This window comes from Kogia breviceps, chromosome 14, assembly GCF_026419965.1.
Source record: "Kogia breviceps isolate mKogBre1 chromosome 14, mKogBre1 haplotype 1, whole genome shotgun sequence".
Lineage (NCBI taxonomy): Eukaryota > Metazoa > Chordata > Mammalia > Artiodactyla > Physeteridae > Kogia > Kogia breviceps.
Genome location: NC_081323.1, coordinates 90,681,031 through 90,700,598, shown reverse-complemented (window position 1 = coordinate 90,700,598; position 19,568 = coordinate 90,681,031). Strand labels below are relative to the sequence as shown.

General features: G+C 51.5%; 1 protein-coding gene across 2 annotated transcripts in view; it reads left to right on the top strand.

Annotated features, from left to right (window-relative positions):
- DNAAF5 (dynein axonemal assembly factor 5) overlaps positions 1–16,676 on the top strand; it is a 34,597-nt gene extending 17,921 nt beyond the window's left edge. For both annotated transcript variants that reach the window (XM_067012907.1, XM_059038524.2), the window contains exons 7-13: positions 30–173; positions 1,813–1,981; positions 4,069–4,216; positions 6,702–6,852; positions 7,559–7,715; positions 9,013–9,204; positions 16,299–16,676. In XM_067012907.1, the coding sequence (XP_066869008.1) occupies positions 30–173; positions 1,813–1,981; positions 4,069–4,216; positions 6,702–6,852; positions 7,559–7,715; positions 9,013–9,204; positions 16,299–16,435 (1,098 nt within the window). In that variant the 3' untranslated portion in view covers positions 16,436–16,676. The remainder of the gene's footprint in view (positions 1–29; positions 174–1,812; positions 1,982–4,068; positions 4,217–6,701; positions 6,853–7,558; positions 7,716–9,012; positions 9,205–16,298) is intronic.
- The last annotated feature ends 2,892 nt before the right edge of the window (positions 16,677–19,568 follow it).

Here is a 19,568-nt window from a genome sequence, read left to right as displayed (position 1 = left end):
TGGCTGACGGTGCCCTGCTCTCTCCGCAGCGCCTGTACGGGGAGCGCCTGCTGCAGTGCGTGCAGGCCGTGGTGTCCGTGAGCCGGGAGGACTGCCGAGGGGCCGGCGTGCCGCTCGTGGAGGTGCTGGTGACCGTCCTGGCGCTGTGGGGACCCGCGGGCCTTGGTGCCAAGGTGAGGGGCCTTCCTGCTTTGCCTCAGCCCCTGGACGGGCGGCCGCCGTCTGCCAGCCTCTGCTGCCAAACTCCAAGCCTCGGGCTTGCCCAGCGAACTGGCTACCTCAGATGGAAGGGTCTTGAACACGCGGGGTGACTCGTTCTCTGGGCGGCCTCAGGGGCACACGGGATTTTAAATTCCCTCCAACTGCCAGTTGGCTTCAGGATCTCAGAGTAAGGCCGGCTGCTTAATCTTGGAGAAACAGGCAAGAAACGAGGCCTCCCTCGTCTTAAATCTGCATTTGAGTAAGGTTAAGAGTACACGTGCACCAGAGGTCAGGAGAGAAAATAATATCATGATTTTCCTGTTTAGGTGCCATCCAGCTTTACCCAAGTGGTTCCATTCCCCTGGCTCTGTAGTTTCTTTTTCAAATTCTTTTCTCCATCGAACTTCCTGGCTCCTTTATTGTTTTGGCCGTGCCACACAGCACGTGGGATCTTAGTTCACCAAACAGGGATCGAACCCGCATCCTCTGCATTGGAAACACGGTGTCTTAACCACTGGACCTCTGGGGAGGTGCCCCCCCCCCCCGCCCCAGGCTCTGTATTTAACTTAAAATCTTCTGACATCCAGCTCCCTGCGGCTGCGAGGACCATCCAGAGACCCGGCTGTCTGACCACTTCTCCCCAAGCTGAGAACTCGGCTTCTCCCCCTGGTTCCCTCTCCCCCTCTCCATCCACACCGTGTCCGGGAGGCTCCCCGCCTGCCCTCCCCTTCCCCGGGGACTTCCTAAACTGTGTTTTCTTTCTCTCTTGAAAAACTCCCTTTTCTGGGCTTCCCTGGTGGTGCAGTGACTGGGAGTCCGCCCGTCGATGCAGGGGACGCGGGTTCGTGCCCCGGTCCGGGAAGATCCCACGTGCCGTGAAGCGGCTGGGCCCGTGAGCCTTGGCCGCCGGGCCTGCGCGTCCGGAGCCTGTGCTCCGCAACGGGAGAGGCCACAGCGGTGAGAGGCCCGCGTACCGCAAAACAACAACAACAACAACAACAAAAGAAACCCACTCCCTTTCCAGGGGGCACGTGTCTGAGCAGGGAGGTCGTCACTGTAGGGCTGGAAATACTAGAAAAGCTGAGGCTGTCGTTACGGGCGAGTCTGCAGGACAGACTCGGGCCCCGGGCCCCGGGCCAGCTGCACAGAGTGCTGGGGGCGTCCTGTTCCTGAAGCCCGAGGGGGAGGAGGCTGTAGTCCTCCCTCTCCTCTGTGCCGCAGAGCAGCAGACATGCTGTCGCCGGCTGTGTGGTCAGGTGAGGGACCCTGAGAGCGAGGACGTGGGCCCGTCTCTGGCACCCGTGGTTTAAGTCTGTTGAGTGCGGCGCCGAGACCGCCTGCTCCCCCTTCTCCACAGATGGAGCCTGGCTGGGACTCCAGGGCGAGCCTCGCGCCCTGCAGGGACTGCCCTGCCCCGGTGGCGCATCATGGCGGGTGGGGGACTGTGCCCGGCCTGCCTGTGGGTGCTCGTCTGTCCACTTCATGGTTTCTCATACAGGCAGGGGGGGTGTCGTGGGAGCCCCAGGTGCCCTCAGGTGGTGAGGACGGGTCTCCAGTGGGGTCTGCGAGTCCCAAGATGGGATTGTCCCAGCCTGTGACTTGCTCCCCTAGGTTCAGGAGACGCTGGCCGCGCTGGCCGCGGTGGAGAGCATGGAGGGCGTCCAGGACCTCTTCCGAGTGCGTGTGGGCCCCCTCCTGGAGTGGCTGGCCGCCTCGCACCAGGACTGGACCGGCCACTCCACGGAGCTCCTGCAGTTCGACGTGGTGCTCACTCACTCAGGTGAGCCACAGACGGGCGCCCCCGGGCTGGGTTCAGAGCGCTGGTCCCGTGCTGGCCCAGCAGCCCCGGCACAGACGGGCAGAGCTGCTCAGCCCCACCCAGGAGGCGGCCCGCCGAGGCCCGCTTCTTCACAGTCACTCGCGGTCGCGCTCAGCCTGCAGAGGACAGCTGTTTTAAGGAGCAAAACCTTAATTTAAAAGCTGCTGTGAACTTTATAGTGAAGGCTGGCTGTAACGTGGGTCTTTAAAGTCTGCCCAGGCACACATTTTTATGTTAAACCTTTTCTGGGGGAAGAATTAGTTCAAGAGTGTGACATAGGACCGACGTACCTTTTTAATTTTGTTTATTTATTTATTTGGCTGCGTCGGGTCTTAGTTGCGGCACGCAGAATCTTTCGTTGCAGCACGTGGGCTCTTCGTTGCAGCACACAGGCTTCTCTGGTTGTGGCGCATGGGCTTCTCTCTAGCTGTGGTGCGTGGGCTCGGTAGTTGCAGCATATGGCTGCAGAGCGTGCGAGCTCAGTCGTTGTGGCCTGTGACCTTAGTTGCCCCGCAGCATGTTCATTCCTGGACCAGGGATCGAACCTGCGTCCCCTGGGTGGGAAGGCAGATTCTGAACCACTGGGCAGCCAGGGAAATCCCTACGTTAAACCTTGAAAGCTGACTTTGCGGGGCGATCTGTGTGGCCCGTGCTCTTCCCCCAGGGGCTGCCTACCCTCTGTGCCCGCTTGGCCTCCCGCCCCGGGGATTAGAGTAGGACCGGCGGGGCCGCGGGACCCCGAGCTCGCCGTCTTGCACGCCACGCTTCGGGCCACAGCGCCCCCTGGCAGCAGCAGAGCTTCGGGCTGCAGTGGACCCTCCAGCCACGCTTGTTTTGCTTTGACCCTGGGCTTTGAGGTGACGCCGCTGAAAAGACTGAAGTCCTGACTGCGTACAGAAGTAGCAGACCGGGCGTAAACCAGAGGGCCTGAGGGTGACAGCTTCTCTTCTGACACACGATGTCCCGGGTCAGCACGGGGCCTGGCAGGGAGGGCAACTGGTGACCCGATTCTTCTGAGCTGCGGCTCGCGCCTAGACCCCGGAGACTGTGTTCTCCCCATCACGTGCAGGTCCAGGTCCTGAGCACCGTCACTGCGTCTGGAGTCCTTCCAGGCTCGGGGACAGTGGCACAATTTGTTCCTCTAGTAACAGGCGTGGGAAGGGATGCTGGCTGCCAGGCTCAGGGTCAGACATCAAGCAGCCTACATGCTCCGAATGATGGGTTTTGGTTGGCCTTCAAAAGATTGCTTGGGGGGCTTCCCTGGTGGCGCAGTGGTTGCGAGTTCGCCTGCCAATGCAGAAGACATGGGTTCGTGCCCCGGTCTGGGAGGATCCCGCGTGCCGCGGAGCGGCTGGGCCCGTGAGCCGTGGCCGCTGAGCCTGCGCGTCCGGAGCCTGTGCCCCGCAACGGGAGAGGCCACAACAGTGAGAGGCCCGCATACCACAAAAAAAAAAAAAAAAAGATTGCTTGGGGACTTCCTTGGTGGCGCAGCGGTTAAGAATCTGCCTACCAATGTGGGGGACACGGGTTCGAGCCCTGGTCCGGGAAGATCCCACGTGCGGCGGAGCAACTAAGCCCGTGCGCCACAGCTACTGAGCCTGCGCTCTAGAGCCTGTGAGCCACAACTACTGAGCGTGCGTGCCACAACTACTGAAGCCCACGCGCCTAGAGCCTGTGCTCCACAACAAGAGAAGCCACCACAACGAGAAACACATGCACCGCAACAAAGACCCAACAGAGCCAAAAATAAATAAGTTTTAAAAATAAATTAAAAAAAAAAGATTGCTTGACTTTAAATTTTTTTAAGAATTTGGTAAGATGTAGGGAAAAAAAGGTTACATACCGAACAATTAGAGCCATGGGCGGGGAGGGTCAAAGGGAGAGGCGGAACCTGGCGTCCTGTGCCGAGAGCATCCTTCCCGGAGCTGAAGGTGCATGTCCGCCGGCCGTGCCCAGCATGCGCCTCTGCTCGCGGCCAGAGCGGCTGCGGGGCTCCCGTCCTCCCGTCCTCCTGCCACGTAGGAACGAGGCCCCTGTCTGTGCTCTAGGCGCTGCCCTCGGCGAAGCCTTGCCCCAGCTGGTCCCCATCCTCAGGAGCTGCCTCCAGCCAGCCCGGGACCCACCCATGCGCCTGAAGCTCTTCTCCACCCTGACGGGGCTGCTGCTGGGAGCCAGGGAGACGGTGGACTCGCAGGGGTAGGTCGGCTCCACCCACACGCGGTCCCGCCACACTGGCCCCCACGCTGTGCTGCGGCTGAGCGGTCCCCACGTGCCCCTGCACTGAGGTCTCAGGTGGGACCTGGGGTGACCCCGAGCCCTGGGTCCTGCTGTCGTGTGGCTCCCACACGGCCAGCGCCCCAGGGAAACACCGTAGTCCCGGCAGTGAGTGCGCTGCACAGAGAGACACTGAATCAGTCGAAACGTTGCAGGGAACGTTAACTACTAATGGTTTATACGTTAGCTGTTCTCAGGTTTAGAAGGCTTCTCCTACCTTTCAGGCCTCACAGAGAATTTACTGCATGACCGTTACGGTTAGAACTTAGGAAACTCCAGTCCTCCAGAGGGACTTGAGGCAGCATAAACACCCGGGCCTCCAGCTCGGGGAGGCCGGTGGCCCAGGCTGGACTTGCAGGCCCCGCCCTCTGCCTATGCAGAGCAACACGGCGTCCCCGGCAGGACGGGCTGTGGGGCATCAGGCAGTGAGATGCTGTTTGCTCTTTGGGGACCTGTCCCCTGAGAGGGAGCAAATCTTTGTCGTCGGCCTGTCCTGGACTTTCCTGGGGAAATAACGGGTCATTATTCAGACTTCATTTCTCTGGATGTTACTCTGGTCTCTGCTCTTGGGCCTCTAGCCCGCCCATTGTATTGCAGGAAATTTTATTTCCTGCTTGTCTGCAAAGACTTCAAGGGTTAGAAGAGACTATAAAAAGGTTACTGAGTCGGGTCTGGCAGCTGCCCCGTGAGCAGAGAGCCGGCGGATCAGTCACTACCTCTCGGGACCCCTGCTCCGCTGTGTCCCCTGAGGACAGTCAACCCCCTGCAAAGAAGCCCCCGCTCTTGAACTGAGTTCCCTCAAGAAGCGGCCCTTGAGGCCTTCTTGTGGAAAGAAACCGCTATCAAGAGAAGAAAGTTGTTCAATTTACAACTATCTAGTGCAAGTATTAACTGTTTTTACAGGCAGGAAAGATTTTGGAAAGCAACACCTGCTTGGTTTTGAACCTCAGGGTTACAAAGTGCAGAGTCTGAGATAGCAGAGGACCTCGGCCCCTCCTCACCCCACCCCGTTCCCGAAAGCGCCTCTGGCACCAGCACACCCAGGTGGTGCAGAGCTCCCAGCCAGAGGACGGCGGGGGCAGGGGCACCCTGGCTGGAGTGCAATCCCCCAACGAAGGAGGCCTGCTCCCCTCCCTGGGCGCCCAGACCCTGCCCAGTGCCGTCCCCTCGTGCGGGATGTTACAGAGCTTCTCCCGCAGGGCGAGGCCCGGATGCTGGTGGCTCCGGAGGAGCTCTCGGGGCCCAGCTGCGCCTGAACAGGTGTGCGTCCTCCGGACGCAGCGTACTCGTTCTTGGGGGGCCCAGTGCCTGTCCCTCCTCACGGCTAGCGCTCGGCCCTCAGGCCCTCGAGACCACGTCGCCTGGGCCACCTCAGCCAGGACACGGGGCTGAGCTTTCCAGAGAGTCCCCCGGTGAATCCCTTTGCAGGGAGCAGCAGCTCTTCGCTAAGAAACTAGAGCACGCAGAAAACCTTGAATGTGTGTGAGTCGCCCCGCAGCAGGTCCGCTGTCGGAGGCGCTGGTGGGTCTGGGGTGCCCCTTGCTGGGGGCACGGTGCAGCCGTGGGCTCCCAGGCCCTCACGCTGGTCCAGGTCCGGAAGCAGCTGGCGCTGGAGGCCGGAGGCCCCTGTGAAGCGTGCTCCGGAATGACCCCGGGAAGCAAGTCAGAGAGCCCTTCATCAGCAGAATACATCTTGCTCCATCGGCAGAGGCCCGTGGGGTACGGGAGTCTGGGGTACAGGAGTCGTACAGAGGGCTGAGGCTTTTCCCCGGACTTTCGGACGGGGCCGCATGTGTGGCTCCGCTGCCCGGTGGCCAGGCCAGCCAGTGGAGCTCAGGGCTGGGATTTCGTTTTGCTTCGTGTCTGTCCTGACGGCGTGTGAAGGGGAGGGTCCCCGACTGTGTTGGCGGGAACATCCGTGTCTCGCGGTGTCTTGACACGTGGGACCACAGCTGCAGCCCCAGGGCACCCTCTTGCCAAGGTAGCGGGCGTGGTCGCGGGGACCTCGAGGCCTGCCTCTGTAAGGTCGCCACCTGTGGGAGTGACTTGCTGCCCCATCGGTGCTCGGGGTAGCGCAGCCACCCTTCTCTTGCATCCAGGAGGGGGCTTGGGGAAGCCCCTCAGCCACAGAGCAGGAGGGAGGCTGGAATACACCCCCAGTGCCAGGGTCGAGGCGGTAGGAGCCCGAGCGCAGCCCTGCCCCGTGATAGCCAGCAGAGAGCGCCACGTCCCCTCGCCGGCCACTGCCCCGGGGAGCGGGGGCTCCTGCTTAGCGCCCAGTGTCGCATTTCCGCGTGTTTCGTCTGCTAGGCCTTTGCCCTCCACCCAGTCCGCTTCCCAAACAGACGCTCTTCCTTCGGGGAGTCTGGGTGCCCCCCTCACCCACTCTCTCCTGCTTCCTCTCCAGACAGCTCCACGGCTACCTGGACACCCTGATCAAGGACATCTTCGTCCCCAATCTGCAGTGGTGCGCGGGGCGGACGGCTGCGGCCGTCCGTGCAGCGGCCGTGTCCTGCCTGTGGGCGCTCGTCAGCAGCGGGGTCCTGTCAAATGAGCAGGTGGGGCTCGTGCGTCCTGGACCCAAGAGGGGAACAGGCTGTGCCCTGGGCTTCCGGTGCCTGCCTGGCACACCTGCCGCGGGGGAAGGGCGCTCGACTGAGTCTCCTGGTGGCAGCAGCAGATGCTCCCAGACAGACCGAGCGGGCGGGACTGTGGGGCCGCAGGGCGAGCAGGGTCTGGGGGGGCCTGTGGTCTCCTTGGCTCGCCTGGGGGTTTTCTGAAGTGATTGTTACTGTTTACAAGAAAAGAATTTCATCCCAGGAGCCTGACTCAAGGCGTTGTTTGTCTTCATATTTCCAGTTAGATGAGGGATTGAGGAAACAGTAGAAGTCGGGAAAACACTGTGGTACCTGAACAGCTGTTACTTAAGTTGAAATGTCCCCCAAACGTTACTGGACACCATACCCAGTCCTGCTAGTATGTAGTGGGCTGTGTAGGATAGGTGCCTAAGACTTTCTGAATAACAGATTTTTTAAAAACCAACTGACCGATGTTCAAATTATCTGGATTTTAAAATCAAGATTCAGGTCTGCTTCTCACATAGAAATTTGCATAGCTTACATAGCTTTCCAGGCCCAGTCGCACTTCCATCAAAACCAAGTCTCTCCAGCGACGGGCAAAGTACACAGCGCGTGAGTAGCAGTCTCTGTCACCAGGGTGGCACCAGCCGTGACCCACAGCTTGTGTGGTTTTTTTTAACTGCAGATACAGGAAGTGCAGGAAATGTTGATGCCTCAAATTCTAACCACCCTGGAAGAAGATTCTCAGATGACTCGATTAATTTCATGCCGAATCATTAATGTATTTTTAAAGACCTCTGATGGTGTGATTGATCCAGACAAACTCATCAAGATTTATCCCGGTAGGACATTCTTCTTTTCCAAATCATATGCCTCTGTTTGTTTGACAGTTGTTCCTTTTGTAGGAAAAATAGAAAAGGCTACTTTGCCTTCTGGTCAGGTTGGTGCTATGAGTCTAAACGTGGATGTGACAGGTCTGACGTCACTGAATGTCACTGAATGAGTAACGTAGCACGAGAAGCAGGACAGACGTCTTGTGGACCGGAATTTCGGGGTGGGTGAGAGCTTAGACACCCATGGCGGCCGGGGTACCACCGCGTGGCCTTCGCTGTGAGGGCTCCAGCCCTGCCTCGCGTGCCCCGTGTCGTTGCCTCTTGGAGCCTGAGAGCACCGAGGAGTCCCGGCTACAGAAGCGAAACCCGGCCCCCAGCAGAGCAGCGTCGCTGGAGGTGGGCCTGCGGCCTAGAAGCTCAGGGGCTGGTGGGTGTGCCCACGCTGGGGGAGGAAGGTACAGGCCCGCAGTGCCATCTTCTCCACGTGCGGTTCGGATCGGCGGAAATCGACGAGGGCAACAGCCGAGCACTTCCTGCAGCAGGGGCCGCGTCTGGCCCCGCGGGCGGCGAGAAGCAGCCCAGAAGCAGCCCAGGAGGTGGGCAGAAGCAGCTGGAGGGGCTGAGGGCAGAGGCTGGGCGAGGCCCCGCCCACAGGCGGGGCGAACAAATCTGGCAGAAAGCCGGTGGTTCCTCCTGCCTGAGGCGGTGGTGACCCCGAGCCCCTCCCGTGCAAACGCCTGGATTCCCTGCCTGAACGTCTGTCGCCGCCGACGGCTGGGATGACGCGTTGTCTTGGAACCTGTTGCGTGTGTGAGAATAAACGTCTGTGGAAAGTAAAAAAGCAAGTTGAGAAACAGATGGAAGCGGGAACACAGAAGCCCTGGGAGCAAAGATGGGGGCGGGGCTGAGCCTCTGAAAGGCGCCCGTCGCGGGTCATAGGGGCAGGCGCGTCGCCTAGATCTGTGGGAAGAGCATGCGTTGTTGATAGAAGTCTCACCCGTTCACAGGAAGCGTTTCTGCGGGGTGGGAAGGACTGTTCGTCCACTTTCAGCGGTGGGTCATCTGGTGTCAGAGGCTCAGCAGAAACACAGCTGACGTAGCTGGTGGCCATCGTGTCACGGGGAGGGCGGGGCAGCCAGGGTCCCGGGACACCGGCCCCCACCGCCGCCTCCCCAGCAGCCGCCTGTGGCTTTCCCAGGGCGGCCGGTGCTGTGTGAGCACGCGCGCGCGCGAGCGCTGGGGGCTCAGCTGGGAGCCACCCGCCCTGGGACCTCTGCTCTCACTCCTGTCTGGCTCCTCCTCGCAGAGCTCTTAAAACGCCTGGATGACGTTTCCAACGAGGTGAGGCTGGCGGCCACCTCCACCTTGGTCACCTGGTTGGAGCGTGTCAGCAACGAGGCCGGGAAGTGCTATTACCAGAGCAACATTCAGCACCTGTACAGGGAGCTCCTCGTGTACCTCGACGACCCTGAGAGCGCCATCCAGGACGCAGTTCTCGGTAAGCGCTCCATCCCCATACTCGGGCCCGCCACACGGGAGCAGCCGGCCGGGCATCCGGACCCCCTTGGGCCCGCAGTCTTGCAACCCGTGTCCTCTGAGTTACAGCCGGTCCCAACGAGCTTGTGTCCTGTGGGTTACGGCCCCTGGTGTTCACTGTGGTAGAAGTTAAAACTTGAGAAGATGTTAAGATACTAATTAATTTGTTTAAAATAACAATAAACCCATTATATTTTTCTTCTTTTTTTGGGGGGGGGTTGTTGTTTTGGTTTTTTTAACATCTTTATTGGAGTATAATTGCTTTACAGTGGTGTGTTAGTTTCTGCTGTATAACAAAGTGAATCACTTATACCCATTACATTTTAACATAAATAACATGGTTTTGAAAGATGTGTTTTGTAAAACAAAATAACAAGAACAGTGGCATTATTTTACATTTTTGTGAATCTCTCTAACGCCCGAGCTGATAGAAAACACCCAGAAAGGAGAGCGAGAAGGACACAGAGGAGGGACGAACGGGAAGCAGACAGAGAGCAGATCCAGCCGCGGCGTGATCTGCGACCGTCCGTGCCGGGCGCTCGGGGGAGGGCAGACACTGTCAGTCCCTAGAAAATCCAGACTTCATCGGAATGAGTTACTAAAAGTTGGGTGCTCGAGGGTTGAGATTTCATAAAGTAGACGATTTTTATGCTGCTTTGAGGACATGAACTGACTCTTGCGGTGTCTCAGTCCCCAGAGCCCGGCCAGTGCTTGTGCCACCCTGGCCTTGAGTCCACAGTGCGGAGGGTGCCCCGTGAGCCGGGGGTCACGCCCTTCGTGTCACTGTGGACGGAGTTCTGACTCACACCCCCTGAAGGGCCTCGGGGCCCCCAGAAAGCCGGAGACACCCTTGGAGAGCCCCTGCCTGGGCCACCCGCAGGTGCAGGTGCCCCGTGGTGCCTTGAGCGAGGGCACCGCGTCGCTGCTCTCCGGGTAACAGAAGCAAACTGTGAATTCGAGACCAGTGGAAACGGCTTACAAAGGCAGCAGCTGAGAGCAGACAGGTTTCTGCCGTGGCTTTGCACCAGGGGTCGGCACGTGTGCTCGACTGGGGTTCCTGGCCAGCCGTCGCCCTCCCCGTTCGTACAGACCGGGGAGCAGGGGGTACACAGACTCCCTCACACCTGCGTCCCACCACGCACAGCCTCCCCCACGATCAGCAGCCCCCCGGGTGCTGCATCTGGTCTAGTCGGTAAGCCTCACACACGCGCCACAGTCCCCCAAGTCCACGGTTTACGTTAGGGGTCACCCTGGATGCCGTACATCGTGTGGTTTGGACGGGTATGTAATGACGTGTATCCATCGTCATATTCGTAGTATCGCGCAGAATAGTTTCGTTGCCCTAAAACTCCTCTGCGCTCCACTTGTCTGTCTGTCTCCCCGCCTCCCAAACTTAGCGACCACTGAGCTTTTACTGTCTCCATAGTTTTGCCTTTTCCAGAATGTCATGTACTTGGAACTCATATAGTCTGGAGCCTTTTCAAGTCGGCTTCTTTCGGTTAGTAATAAGCATTTGAGATCCCTCCGTGTTTTCTTCATGGCTTGAGAGCGCTTTTTTTTTTTTTTTTAGCACTAATACATGCCACTGTCTGAATGAACCAGTTTATTTATACATTCACCTACTGAGGGGCATCTCGGTTGCTTCCAGATTTTGGCAATAGCAAATAAAGCTTCTCTAAACATCTGTGTGCAGGTTTTTTGCCAACGTAAGTTTTCAGCTCCTTTGGGTAAATACCAAGGAATGTGATTGCTGGATCATATGGTAAGAGTATATTTATTTTGTAGGAAATCACTGAACTGTCTTCCAAAGTGGCCACACTATTTTGCATTCCCACCAGCCATGAGCGTCCCTGTTATTCCCCATCCTGCCGGCATGTGGCGTTCTGATTCTGGCCATTCTGACGGGTGTCTAGTGATGTCTCATTTTAATTTGCATTTCACGTGACATATCATGTGAAGTATGTGAAGTATCTTTTCATAGGCGACATATCATGTGAAGTATCTTTTCATAGGCTTATTTTACATCTGTATATCTTCTCTGATGAGGTGTCTGTTAAGGTCTTTGCCCCCCCCCTGTTTTTTTGGCTGCGTTTGGGGGCTACTCTTAGTTGTGGTGCACGAGCTTCTCATTGTGGTGGCTTCTCTTGTTGTGGAGCAGGGCTCTGGGCACGTGGGCTTAGCTGCTCCGCAGCATGTGGGATCTTCCCAGACCACAGATCGAACCCGTGTCCCCTGCATTGGCAGGCACATTCTTAACCACTGCACCACCAGGGAAGTCCCTGGCCCATCTTTTAATTGGGTTGTTTGTTTTCATATGGTTGAGCTTTAAGATTATCGATAATAATCCTTTATCAGATATGTGTTTCTTAAGACTTTATTGTTAATTTTTTGGTTTCTCTTTCATTTTTTATTTTTAAAATTTGTATTGGAGTAGAGTTGATTTACAATGTTGTGTTAGTTTCTGCTGTACAGCAAAGTGAATCAGTTTATACATATATCCACTCTTTTTTAGATTCTTTTCCCATATAGGTCATTACAGAGTATTGAGTGGAGTTCCCTTTGCTATACTGTAGTTCCTTATTAGTTATCTGTTTTATATATGGTAGTGTGTATGTGTCAATCCCAGTCTCCCAATTTATCCTTCCCCTCTTTTCCCCGCTGGTAACCATAGTTTATTTTCTACATCTCTGATTCTATTTCTGTTTTGTAAATAAGTTCATTTGTATAATATTCTTAGATTCCACATATAAGCGATATCATATGATATTTGTCTTTCTTTGACTTACTTCACTTAGTATGACGATCTCTAGGTCCATCCATGTCACTTCAAATGGCATTATTTTATTCTTTTTTTATGGCTGAGTAATATTCTCACATCTTCTTTATCCACTCCTCTGTCGATGGACATTTAGGTTGCTTCCATGTCTTGACTATTGTAAATAGTGCTGCTATGAATATTGGGGTGCGTGCATCTTTTCAGATTGGAGTTTTTTCCAGATATATGCCCAGGAGTGGGGTTGCTGGATCATATGGTAGTTCTACTTTTAGTTTTTCGAGGAACCTCCATACTGTTCTCCATAATGGTTGTACCAATTTACATTCCCACCAACAGTGTAGGAGGGTTCCATTTTCTCCACACCTTCTCCAACATTTACTGTTTGTAGACTTTTTGATGATGGCCATTCTGACTGGTGTGAAGTGATACCTCACTGTAGTTGTGATATGCATTTCTCTAATATTTAGCAATGTTGAGCATCTTTTCATGTGCCTGTTTTAGCCATCGGTATGTCTTCTTTGGAGAAATGTCTGTTGAGATCTTCTGCCCATTTTTGGATTGGGTTGGGGTTTTTTTGACATAGAGCTGCATGAGCTGTTTGTATATTTTGGAGATTAGTTCCTTGTCAGTCGCTTCATTTGCAAATATTTTCTCCCACTCTGTGGGTTGTCTTTTCGTTTTGTTTATGGTTTCCTTTGCTATGAAGAAGCTTTTAAGTTTAATTGGGTCTCATTTGTCTATTTTTGTTTTTATTTTCATTATTCTAAGAGGTGGATCAAGAAAGATCTTGCTGTGATTTATGTCAAAGAGTGTTTTGCCTATGTTTTCTCTAAGAGTTTTATAGTGTCCAGCCTTACATTTAGGTCTTTTATCCATTTCAAGTTTATTTTTGTGTATGGTGTTAGGAAGTGTTCTAATTTCAATTTTTTTTCTAATTTCATTTTTTAACATGCAACTGTCCAGTTTTCCCAGCACCACTTATTGAAGACACTGTCTTTTCCCCATTGTATATCCTTGCCTCGTTTGTTGTAAATTAGTTGACCATAGGTGCGTGGGTTTATCTCTGGGCTTTCTATCCTATTCCATTGATCTATATTTCTGTTTTTGTGCCAGTACCATACTGTTTTGATTACTGTAGCTTTGTAGTATAGTCTGAAGTCAGGGCATCTGATTCCTCCAGCTCCGTTTTTCTTTCTCAGGATTGCTTTGGCTATTCGGGGTCTTTTGTGTTTCCATATATATTAGATGTATCTTCTGCAAATATTTTCTCTCAATTTGTGGCAAAAGTTTTTAATTTTAATGAAGTCCAGCTTATCAATTATTTCTTTCATGGATTATACTTTTGGTGTTTATCTAAAAAATTATTGCCATACCCAAGGGTCACCTAGGTTTTCTCCTATGTTATATTTTAGGAGTTTTATATTTATGTCTGTCATCAATTTTGAGTTAATTGTCATGAAAGAGGTAAGGTCTGTGTCTAGATTTTGTTGTTGTTTTTTGTTTTTTGGATGTGGATGTCCATTTGTTCTAGCACTATTTGTGAAAAGACTGTCTTTGCTTCATTGTATCGCCTTTATTTCTTTGTCAAAGATCAGGTGACAGTATTTATGTGGGCCTATTTCTGGTCTCTCTGTTCTGTTCCATTGATCTATTTGCCAGTACTACACTGTCTTGATTACTGTGGCTTTATAGAAAGTCTTGAAGTTGGGTAGTGTCAGTGCTCCAACTTTGCTCTTCTCCTTCAATATTGTGTTGGTTTGTTAATATCCGCACAATAATTTGCTGGGATTTTAATTGGGATTGCATTGAATCTATATATAGTTCAAGTTGGGAAAAACTGACATCTTGATAATAGTCTTCCTGTCCATGAACATGAAATATCTCTCCATTTATTTGTTTCTTCTTTAATTTCTTTCATCAGAGTTTTGTAAATTTTCTCATATAGATTTTCTATACATTTTGTTAGATTTATACCAAGGTATTTCATTTTGGAAGGTACTACTGTAAATGGTATTGTTGTAATTTCAGATCGCACTCATTCACGTCTGGTATATAGGAAAGTGATTGACTTTTTTTTATAAATTTATTTTTGGCTGTGTTGGGTCTTCGTTGCTGTGCACAGGCTTTCTCTAGTTGTGGCGAGTGGGGGCTACTCTTCGTTGCTGTGTGCGTGGGCTTCTCATTGGGGTGGCTTCTCTTGTTGCGGAGCACGGGCTCTAGGTGTGCAGGCTTCGGTAGTTGTGGCATGCGGGCTCTAGAGCACAGGCTTAGTAGTTGTGGCACATGTGCTTAGTTGCTCAGCAGCATGTGGGATCTTCCCGGACCAGGGCTCGAACCTGTGTCCCCTGCATTGCCAGCTGGATTCTTAACCACTGTGCCACCAGGGAAGTCCAAGTGATTGACTTTTGTATGTTAACCTTGTATCCTGCAACCTTGCTATAATCACTTATTAGTTCCAGGAGTTTGTCAGTTCTTTCCAAGTTCTATGTAAACGGTCATGTCATCTGTAAACAAAGACAGTTTTATTTCTTCCTTGCCAATGTGTATATTATCTTTCATTTCCTTTTCTTATCTTATCACATTAGCTAGGACATCCAGTTTGGTGTTGAAAAAGAGTGGTGAGAGGGGACATCCTTGCTTTGTTCCTGATTATAGTGGAAAAGTTTCAAGTTTCGTACCCTAAGTATCGTGTTAACTGTAGGTTTTTTCATAGGTATTCATTATTAAGGAAGTTACCCTCTATTCCTAGTTTACTGAATGTTTTTACTCATGAGTGGGTGTTAGACTTTGTCAAAATGCTTTTCTGCATCTATTGATATGATCATGTGATGCCTCTTTTAGCTTGTTGATGTGATGGATTACGTTAACTGATTTTTGAAATGTTGAACCAGCCTTGCATACCTGGGATAAATCTCACTTGGTCTTGGTGTATGATGCTTTTTATACATTGTTGGATTTGATTTGCTAATATTTTGTTGAGGATTTTTGCATCTATGTTCGTGAGAAATAGTGGTCTGTAGTTTTCTTTTCCTGTAGTTATCTTTTTCTGAGTTTGTATCAGGATAATGCTGGTCACATAGGATGAGTTAGGACGTGTTCCCTGTGCTTCTGTCTTCTGGAAGAGATTGCAGAGAATTGGTATCATTTCTTCCTTAAAGGTTTGGTAGAATTCGCCACTGAACTCATCTGGTTCACCTACTGGGGCTGGTGCTTTCTGTTTGGGAAGGTTATTAATTATTGATTCAATTTCTTTAACAGATATAGGTCTACTGAGATTGTCAGTTCTCGTGTGAGTTTTGGCAGATTGTGCCTTTCAGAGAATTGGTCCATTTCACCTAGGTTATCAAATTTGTGGGCAAAGAGTTGTTCAGAGAACCAGTTTTTGGTTTTGTGGACGATCTCTATTGATTTTCTGTTACAGATTTCACTGATTTATGCTCTGATTCTTCTTTTCTTCTGCTAACTTTGGATTTAATTTGCTCTTTTTTCTAGTTTCTTAAGGTGGTGATTTAGATTATTGATCTTAGATCCTTTTTTTTTAATGTGTGCATTCAGTGGTGTAAGTTTCCCTGTAAGCACTGCTTTTCACTGCATCCCACAAATTTTGAGAAGTTGTGTTTTCATTTTCATTTAGTTCAAAATATTTTTTAACTTTTCTTGAGATTTCTTCTTTGACCATTGTGGTATTTACAAATGTGTTGTTTAATCTCCAGATATTTGGGGATTTTCCAGTTATCTCTTCGTTACTGATTTCCAGTTCAATTCCACTGTTGTCTGAGAGCAGAGATTGTCTGATTTCTGTCCTTGTATATTTGTGAAGGTGTGTTTTATGGCCCTGCATGTGGTCTATTGTAGTGAACCTTCCGTGGGAGCTTGAGAAGAATGTACGCTCTGCTATTGTTGGGTGAGATAGTCGGTAGATATCTGACTGATTGATGGTGCTCTTGGGTTCCGCTTGGGTGCACTGACTGACTTCCTGCCTGCTGGATCTGTCCGTTTCTGCGAGGGGCGTGGGAGTCTCCAGCCATAAGAGTGGATTAATCTCTTTCTCCTCGCAGCTCTCAGTTTGCCTCACGTTGTTTGACACTCTGTTACTGGGCTCATGTGTGATAAGGATCGTTATGTCTTCTTGAGAACTGACCCCTTCATCATTATGCAGTGCCCTCCTAACCCCTGATCACTTCCCTTGCTCTGTTTATGGCTGTTGTAACTTTAATATGAAGCGAAGCTTGGCTTAATATTTATTCCTGGCATCACAAAGGTGTTTTCCTGTTTTGCAGAGGCCCTCAAAGCAGGCAGTGTCCTCTTCCCAGACCTCCTGGTGAGAGAGATGGAGGCCGTCCTCCATAAGCATCGTTCACCCACCCACTGTGAGCAGCTGCTACAGCACCTGCAGGCCCTGCCGCCCGCCCCATGACTGGAGTCCTGGGAGGAGAGCCTCAGCACAACAGCTGGAGGGGGAGCGAACGCCCACGCCGCGTCCTCACCTGGACTGGGATTCGTGGCCTTTAAACCTCCTCACAGGGCACCTTTCTGTCAACAGCCAGGCTCAAGCAAGCCTTTAACAGCAAAAAGAATGTATTCTCTAAGCGCCGTGCCCAGTGCTCTCCTGGGACAATTCCCACCCAGCAGGTTTTGAAATAAATAACTTTTACTGAGTGGCTTCTGTATTTTATGGCTAACTCGTGCAATTCACTGAGAGGTCTGCCAGAAATCGACAGCCAACTTCAAATTAAATGGCAACTTCTCATGCCAAATCAGCACCTTCTTTTTAGTCTGTGTGCACTGCCAGGTTCATGGGTTACTGGTTCTTTCTTGTTTAAATGCCCACCAAGAAAGTTGTCGAGTATTTAAAAAGAAAAAAGACAAAGTGATTAAAAGGAATGTTCTTTCTTTGGGTTCTGTCTACTGAAACTTAACATCTCAGTGAAAGACTGAAAAGAATTTCAAATCTTAAGAACTATTATCAGTGAAATCTTTCCCATTTAAAATACACTGGAATTTAAAATGTTATGTGGATGTATTGGGTCACAGTATTTTTTCTTAGGTCAGTCATGCTGACAGTTGAAAATAGGATGTTTAATCAGATATAATTTTGGTTGCTCTCTTGTAAGTAGCAGTACAGTAAAGTTGTATTATATTTTCCTGCACTTTCTATCCCCAAGTGCCTAAAGGATTTCATTTTACGTGAGTTTTATTTCCATAAGCCAAATGTTTATGTTAACACCAAGGGAAAAAAAATGCTGTTTTTTCCAAAAATCAAATACTAACACTTATGCTTTGGTCTTTGAAAATATAACTTAAAATATTTATTATTATAACTATTCTGTATGCCTGTCTTTGTGTGTTTTGATCATTGAAATTAAGACTCATTTATTGTCCTTAGATTTAACCGCACAGTATGGCAGCCTCGAGAATCCTGGGCCTTTGGACGGAGGGGGTCCCCAGCGCTTATTGTAGTGCCCGCCCTGGACACCAGGTGGCAGCAGCTCCCAACAAGTTAAGACAAGGGTGTCAGCAAGGCTTCCAAGGGCTCACCCTTCGCGTGGGGGTCGGACCTGGAGAAGGGCAGGGCTGAGAACTGAACCCGCAGCACAGACCTGGGTCACTGCACCCCCGGCCCCATGGTGACGCGGGGACCCTTCCGAGTCTCTGAAGCCGCAGTTTCTCTGCAAACCCCATTTCTGTCCCCCAGCTTCCTGATTGCCCTCTGCCCTCTGTATCCTCTGCGTGTCCTTCCTCAGCACTCTCTGGAGCCTGTTAGAGCTGCGTATTATCAGGTCTTGGCCCACCTACCGAATCAGAGACAATGGGCTGGGGCCCAGCGGCTGGCTCTCCGGGGGATTCCGATGTCCCTAAAGCATGGGGACCCCTGCCTTGAGAACCACGCATTTTCACATCCAGCAACAAGCTCCATCTTCTACCTTCGGTCAGACGTTCAGTGTCACGGCTGAGAGGACACCACGTGCTCAAGCCCTCACCTCCCACGAGGCAGGCGGGTTGGGTGCCCGCCCCAGCTGCTGTCCAGCGCAACTGCCAGCGGCTGCCGTGGAAGCATTAGCGGGGCGCCTTCGTTTCTGGTCATCGTTAGGGGCACTATTCAGAGGCAGCGCTGCAGCGAGTCAGGACGCCTGACACAGTCTTAACAGCCTATGGAAGGTTATTTTTTTGGCCACGCCGCACGGCTTGTGGGATCTTGGTTCCCTGACCAGGGATCGATCCCGGGCTCATGGCAGTGAACGCGCCAAGTCTTAACCACTGGACCGCCAGGGAATTCCCAAAAGAAGTTTAATTTATTGATTTGTTTTTATGGATTGTGCTTTTTGTGCTGTATTTTGGAAGAAATTTTTGCTGCACTCAGGAAATTTTTCACTTCCTGAATTTAAGAAGCTCAAAAAGTTATTTTCATAAAGATAATTTATCTATTTGCCTCTACCTATGCTGTGGTTCAAAAACAAGTTTTACTTCCTTTTGAAATCTCCTTTCCGTGACCTAAATGGAAGTACATCCTTCTAGGGCAGGGGTCCCCAACCTTTTTGGCACCAGGGGACCGGTTTTGTGGAAGACAGTTTTTCCACGGAAGGGGGAGAGAGGATAGTTTCCGGATGATTCAAGCACACTACATTTATTGTGCACTTTATTTCTATTATCATTACATTGTAATATATCATGGAATAATTATAAAACTCACCATAATGCAGAATCGGCGGGAGCCCTGAGCTCGTTTTCACTTGCCACTAACTGACAGGGTTTTGATGCGTCTGCAGGCGATTGATTTATGATGTCCTCGGGGCAGTCAAACCTCTCTGCTCATGATGATCTGTATTTGCAGCTGCCGCCCAGCGCTAGCATCACCGCCTCAGATCATCAGGCATTAGACACATAAGGAGCGCGCAACCTAGATCCCTCGCACGCGCGGTTCACAGCAGGGTTCGCGCTCCTACGAGAATCTAATGCTGCTGCTGGTCTGACAGGAGGTGGAGCTCACCCGCCACTCACCTCCTGCTGGGCGGCCCGGTTCCTAACAGGGAACCCTCGTTCCCTGCTTGGGGACCCTTGTTGTAGGGTGAGTTGCTTGGTTGAAGATGAAACACCTACCTTTTAGTGGCCGAAGACAGCCCTATATGTACCAGTATGGAATGACCTCTAAAACTGTAAAAAACAAGGAACACTACACTGTGTATGGAGTGCAGCATATGGAGAGAAGGAGCTGCCTATTTGCTTTTATGTGCGTAAGACATTTCTAGAAGGTTACAAAAGAAACTGGCAAGAGTCGTGGCCTCTTGGAATGGTTCTATTTAACCACTGAACTAATGACGGATGTTTAGGGACCTGTCGTACTCTTTTCTCTACTTGTGTAGGTGTAGATTTTGTGTGAACTTTTTCATAATTGAAAATACCAAAACTAGAAACAATCATTCGCTGAGTGTGGAGGGCCAGAGCTAAGACTAAGTGCTCTCAGAGGCTGCCTTCCCCCGGCAGGAGCGGGAAGCATGGTGTCCCCTTAGCAAGCAAAGGCTTGCCTCTCCACTACCGGCTGCTATCTCAGT